The following is a 6,405-nucleotide window of genomic DNA, read 5'->3' on the forward strand; positions in this document are numbered from 1 at the left end:
CTCTGTGCAAGGAAATGTGCATTGACTGTGCTTTAATCCCAGCCTGCTGCCAATGCAATAAACCTGCGTGCTGGAGGGCACTGGGAGACAGAACGTGTCCAAATGTGAGGACAGTGGTGCTTCCACAGCTCTCAGAGTACTGGAGGGTGGAATGTTGTATCCTGGTCCCAGTGCTGTGTGCCTGTCTTGCACAGTCTCAAGGGGAAGGGTGAGGAGAAGGAGCCCCAGCTGGAAGGATCACGGACAGTTTCCAATCTGACTGACCTTTGTTTCGGGCACTGGGATAAGTGCACTCACTGCATATGGTTTATCCAGTTACTGTTTGGGGTCCCTATCTTGAGGATTAGAGTAGCCAGTGAAAGAAAGGTATGACAGGTGATATTGAACTAATTATCAGTGCCTTATTCTGTCTTTTTGTCTCTCCCTGCAGATGGTTCTGAGGTACAACACGCCCTCCCCACAGGTCTCCACATCCTTTGCCTTGCGAGTGAAAACGGAGCCAGTCAATTGCACTGAGGATGACACACACTCTGTCACTGTCTACGTCAACGTCAGGTGAGTCTAAAGACATTGCCCTACTTGGGAAGGAAAGCCAGACATGGCTGGGAGCTGAGGGGTGCTTCTTGGCTGCAATGCAGGCATCAGGTAGTTTCAGCAGACGGTCCAGATAGAAGATGGAGAAGGAAAGATAAAAGCATCTCTGGGGATGGGGAAATGCTTCCGAGGGCTTTGGTTCTTGTTAGGGAGAGGAATGCAAGTAGTTACCTCAGGCTGGGGATGCTCAGAGCAGTGCAGCCATCTTCTGCCGACGTGAGGGAGCAGTGATGGCCTTGGCCGTGGTCCTGGCTGGACTGCCTGGCTCAGGGTCCTGCACACAAGGTGTGGTGCTGGAGGGAAGGGAAAACTGGGAGAGACTCTCTTTTTGATCTTCTCCCCCAGGTACACTGGGAAGAGATCCACTTCCAACATGGTGATCGTGGAGGTGTCCCTGCTGTCTGGATTTGTCCTGGCTCCAGGATCTGGGATGTCTGTAAGAAGCCTGGAATCAGGATGGTGATGTGGTGTCACTGGGAGCGCCCATGCCCAAGGAGAGGGGGAGGTTGCATAGGGAGGTGTTGTCTGTCTCTCTGTAGAGCAATTTCACCATCCCTTCCCGTCTGCCACACAACAAGCATGAGCACATACTGTTGGTGCTCTCTTTGTGCCTTGAGGATGGTGATCCTTCTGGCCCAATTTGCTCGGCACATCCTCGACAACTAAGTGTCCTGGGTTCCTGTCCTTGGGTTTTGCAGGAGCTGAGTGGCCCTGCAGGGAAATCAGCCTGAAGGGCTAAGAGCCCAAATTAAACTTGGAAGTGAGTGAAATGAGAACTTGCCCACTCAGGATAAACCTTGTTGGGCTGTCTCACACTTACTTTTCAAAAGACCCAGCTAAATTGCTTCCTCTGCTCTCCTGTCCTAGCTGCAGCAGCACTGGCAGTCTGTGAAAAGAACTGAGAAAACACAAGGAGGTGTTGTCATCTACTTGGACAAGGTATGTGTGTGCTACTAGAGAAGCTGCAGGAGTGGAGGGCAGTGGCACAGTTGTGTGGAGAATCCAGGACTGGGCTATCAGAGAAGGATATCCAGGATTCATTTTCAAGTCCTGCCTTTGTTGTTATTGCCTATCAGTAGGATCAAATTTAGGTGAGGAGTAAAAAGAACAGCTTGCATGTGAACTGTCATTCGCTCTTCCCCAGCTGAGCCATAAGTCTGAGACGTATGTCCTGCATCTGGAGCAGGAGATTGGGGTGACCAACCTGAAGCCAGGCCACATCAGGGTCTATGACTACTACCATCCAGGTCAGTGTGGAACCATGGGGTGCCAGGGCTGTCTGGGTGTTTGCACTTGGCTTTGTACAAAGATAACTTAGATCTCTCCTGTCCTGTTGCAGAGGAGCAGGCCCTGGCTGATTATAGCATCTTCTGCATCTGAGCTGGGTGTGATGTTCCTCAGCTCCTGTACAGACCTGGACGTATTGTGATGTTTCCTCTGCAACCCAGCCACCTCTCTGTCCCATAGGAGCCCTGTGTGTCTCTGTGCCCTTCATCTAGGACTCTATCTGGGACTCCCTAGGTCTCCAGGAACTTTAATCTCTGCCCTCTGTTTTCTGAACTTCGTAATGTAGTCTTTGCTGGATTGTCCTGTAGGGAGAACATGAAGTGATTAACATGTGTCTCTGGTGTGAAGGACTAGTTGTGTGGCTTTTCTGGGACTCTCTGCCGGGCTGTCTGGGCTGGTATAGTGCATGGGTCTGTCTGCTGGCAGAGTGGCCGTGCTTATAGATGGTTTGTGCCGTTCAAGAAGAACTTTAAAGCAGAATTCATGGTACTAGTTTCAGCTTACTCTGGCTATGGAGAGTCCCTCATTCTGGGGAGACTGAGGTAAAAAACAAGGCATGAGATCAAACCAGAGAAACATTTTCCTTTAGAGTCCTTAGTGAGAGCCTGGGCTTCCTAACTTAGCATCCCAGAGTTCATAATTTGGGTCATATTATTTGTTCTCTGGGTTACTTGCTCTTCTGCTTTCATTTCTCCAAGGTCTGCTCCCTTACTGTCCACTGTTTCAGCCCCCAGGGGTGCCACTAGTGCGAGATGCCCTAGGACAACAGGGCTGCTGCATTATTGTTTCTGCTATGATGGGGCATGCATCACCTGGGAAGTCATATCTCAGTGGGCTTGGAATATGGGCACTGGGACAGATCTCAAGTTGAATTTCAGGACTAACTCCAGCCCAAGACAGTGCTGCTCATCCTGACAGCCATTTCCTGGTGAATTCTTTGGGGTGTCTGATTGATTCTGATCGTCTTAATCCAGGGATTTTCTTGTTTGTAAAAAGAATGAAAATAAAATCACAAAGCTGGATACTGCAGTCTGTGTCTGGACTCTGTGATAGAGGACTACCTTGGAGGAGAGCAGAAGCAAGCTCTTAGAGTGTATCTGAACCATGTACCTGGCGTTCATTACTTCCAGCACTGGATTCCCCTCCAGCAGCATTGTGCAGCCATCAGTATGGGGTGAGGACTCCTAGCCCTGCATGAGACTGATCCCACTGAGCATCACCTACTGCACACAGATGTACCTGAGCAATAAAGTCTTGGATGATTCTGCACTTTACATGGATGTAAAGTAAACCTACCCTGCTGTGTATCTCACAGATTAGCTTCTGTCCTCCTAGCATAGAAAGAGGGAGGGGAGTAATTTTAATTTCTGCACTTCCTATGAAGCTGGATCTTGCACAAGACAATTCAAACATGAGTTGTCAGCCGTGAATGGTGCCCCAGGGTTGAACCCACCCCCCTAAGGAGCTACTGTAGAGTGAACAGGTTCTTTGTTACATGACAAGGAGATGCAAGGACAATTCAACAACCAAAGTGTATGTGAAAATTAAACATCTATTGCTGCTTTTTAATATCAAACCTCATGATTTAAGGAACTCCAGCTCGTGATCTGGGAATCTTCAAGCTTGGCACTGCTGTGTCCCTGTATAGACAGGTAGGTCTGCCCAGCCCTTGCTAGAGCTGGCTGTGAGAGTGTGATGGCTAAGCACAAAGTCAGGCTTAGGAGTAGGTGGTCTAGGAGGGTGGTGAGGTCTGAGGGTCTGGATTTGGCTACAGCTCTGAGAGTTCTACAAACCAGGCCCTGCAACAAGGCTGGGATTTGTGGTGGTTGAAGGGAAGCGATTTGGAAAATGTGTTTAAATCTCAACTTTGAAGCTCCAGAGCAACCCTGAAGTCTCAGCACTCCCCTCTGTGAGGCAAAGACACAAGCATTGCAAGTTCTTTTGGTGAAGAGCAAACACCGAGGAGACCTGCCAGCAAGGCAGGCTCCTGAGAGCCTGTTCCGTGCTTTGTGTGCAGGTTAACAGGACCAGAGTGAATGCATAAATCCAGCACAGCATTTGGGTGTTACCAGTGCCCTGTGCAGTGCCAGAAGTGGCTGCGCTGAGGTTGGCTTTATTCCAGGTGTCACTTTCTTCCTCCTCCTGCACCTTTGTTTAAACAGGTGCTTTTTCCTTCTCTTTATTCCATTTCCTCAGCAGTCCGTGAGCAATGCAGAGCCCAACTCTCCGAAACAGGATTTTTGCCAGAGTACTACTTTTTTTGAAACCTTTTAAAACCAACTTTGCAGATACTGCAGCTTTCTTTGCAGATGTCTCCTCTCCCTCTTGCCTTTACTTCTGGCAATGTCTGTCCTTGCTGATACCAAAAAGCAGAGCTGATAGTGGTACCTAGAGAGCACCATTGCCTAGAGCTTGAGTTCTTGCAGGGAGGGAGGGACCTCACTTATCGCTGCCAATGCTATCATGCTCTTATCATCTGTTTGGCAGCGCTTAGCAAAGCACAAGCAACAGATCTGATAAATGTCCCTGGAATAGGGGTTTACTGGGAAAGCAACTGCTGTAGTGGTCATACACACCCCTATGTATTCTACCTACTCCTTACTGACCCCAGGAGGAGTAGCTCGTGCATGAGGCTGTTATTGCAGGAGGAGTTCACACACAAAACCCCCTCACTTGTATGCACGTGTACACACACTCTGTGTAAAAATTTGCACATAGTGATATTTTGGACTCTATATCCATTGCAATTTATATCCCTGCTTTCTTAATATCTCTTCTGGGTCCTTCAAAATGTTTTTTCTTGGACTTCAGCTGTGGTGGCTGGCTATTAGAAAGCATTTGGAGGGAGGTGGCTGCTTTCCAGAATTTAAAGAGACTCTTGTACAAAACACATTGATTTCTCTGTGGCCTAAATTTCTCCCTCTCTGCTTGGAGGAGGTGGTGTCAAACATCACACTCATCTGTTTATTCTTCATGAAACTGGGGGTTTGTGGTGATTCCACCCGGAGTCTTGACGCTGTGCTTGCTTCCAGCTATCTTGTGATCAGCTCCACTGCTTGAGCACCAGGGACTGCCTGCCTCCAGGGACACAAATCCAGCCTTCGCTCCTTGGTTGCCCCTTGCCCGTCTCTGGCCCAAGTGGTGAGTGGGTCTGTGCGCTGGGGAGGGATCTCAGCACAAGACAGCAGCCAGGTACCATGTGCCCTGCCACACGTTCCAGTGGGTGCAGAGCCCTGTTAAGATGTGCCTGCTTCCTGAGTGCCTCCCGGCCACCAGCAGCTGGTCACCGTGCCGGTAATGGGAGATGGAGATGGGGCTAAGTCAGATGAACCGTGTACACCAAACCTGCGACTTTGTTTTTTGCTGCTCCAACATTTATTTCATTCTGCTTCATTGTCTGGGAGTTGGACTGGCTTGATGGCTCAGGGTGTATGTTTCCAGTCAGCGTTAAGTCCAGAAATTCAGGGGTGTTTATGCATCTGCTGTCACAAAATGGCAGCTGGAGTCAGTAGGAGCCGGGGCTGTCAACACCTTTGCCATTGTGAGCTCCTGTGCTGTTACAAGGGAGCTGGCTGTCCCCTGGAACTGCTGCAAACCTACTGCCAACAAACAAATGTCAGCTGGGATTGTTCAGCAGGCACTGCCTGTACTTTTTGAGACCCATGGAAAGAAACAAAGGGCAGCTTAGTGTCAGAGAGTGATTCATGTTCTTGCTCCGGTTCCTGCTCACTTGTTTATCCAGGTGCGCTCATACCTTCTTCTCAGCCGCTGGCATCAGCAGCTCTGAGCTGAACAAAGCTGGGGGGGTGGGAGGCAGAAAAAAAGAGTATTTGTATCTGCCCATGTATATGTGTGTGTGTGGTTTTAAAAATAAAAAAGGCCCAAACTCTAGTTTCCTTGTTAGTGCCTCAGTCTTCTCTAAAGAAAAGGAAAACATTGCTAGGCCCTATGTGTTTAAGAGCTCGGTTTGGTACTGGAGGATAAATCAGTGTGCATTTTGGTATGAAATGGCTGTTACACTAAAACAGGAGAGCGTCCTTATTTTAAGAGTAAGTAGTTTCAAGAACCAGATTGTTTTTTTCACTTATGGTAAGATATTCAGGGAAAAGTTCAGTATAATCAGTAGACTAACATGGTATAAAATTAGCATGTGTAAAGAAGCTCCCAAACTAGATAGCATGTGTTCCCATCACCTCGGGCTAGAGCCACAGCCTCTTGGTAGCAAGAGAAAACCCTGTAGGACTCGAGCCGTGCAGGTTTTGACCTGCCTGACCAATATTCAACCCTCATTTCCACCAGTCAGTGTGTGTGGAGGTTGGCCCTGGACTGGACCACAGAGGACTGCGTGATATAGCTGGGCTGAACTGGAGCTGTTCGATTCCCTCTTTAAACTGAAATACCTGTAGGACAGAGATAAAGCGACGACTCCAGCTCTGCCTGCTCTCTGTGCTTTCCTCCTGGGTAAGGCGGCACTCTGCAAAGGAGCAGAGCACTATGCATATATACTTATTTTGTACAGAGCCT

The 6,405-nt window shown here is 48.8% G+C and overlaps 1 protein-coding gene across 1 annotated transcript in view; it reads left to right on the top strand.

Moving 5' to 3' along the window:
- LOC102055964 (alpha-2-macroglobulin-like protein 1) overlaps positions 1-2,849 on the top strand; it is a 30,999-nt gene extending 28,150 nt beyond the window's left edge. The window contains 5 exon segments of the mRNA XM_027814986.2: positions 431-555; positions 940-1,030; positions 1,462-1,533; positions 1,739-1,841; positions 1,934-2,849. Coding sequence (XP_027670787.2) covers positions 431-555; positions 940-1,030; positions 1,462-1,533; positions 1,739-1,841; positions 1,934-1,974 — 432 coding nt within the window. The 3' untranslated portion in view covers positions 1,975-2,849.
- Positions 2,850-6,405: the final 3,556 nt, after the last annotated feature.

Source organism: Falco cherrug, chromosome 5 (assembly GCF_023634085.1).
Source record: "Falco cherrug isolate bFalChe1 chromosome 5, bFalChe1.pri, whole genome shotgun sequence".
NCBI lineage: Eukaryota > Metazoa > Chordata > Aves > Falconiformes > Falconidae > Falco > Falco cherrug.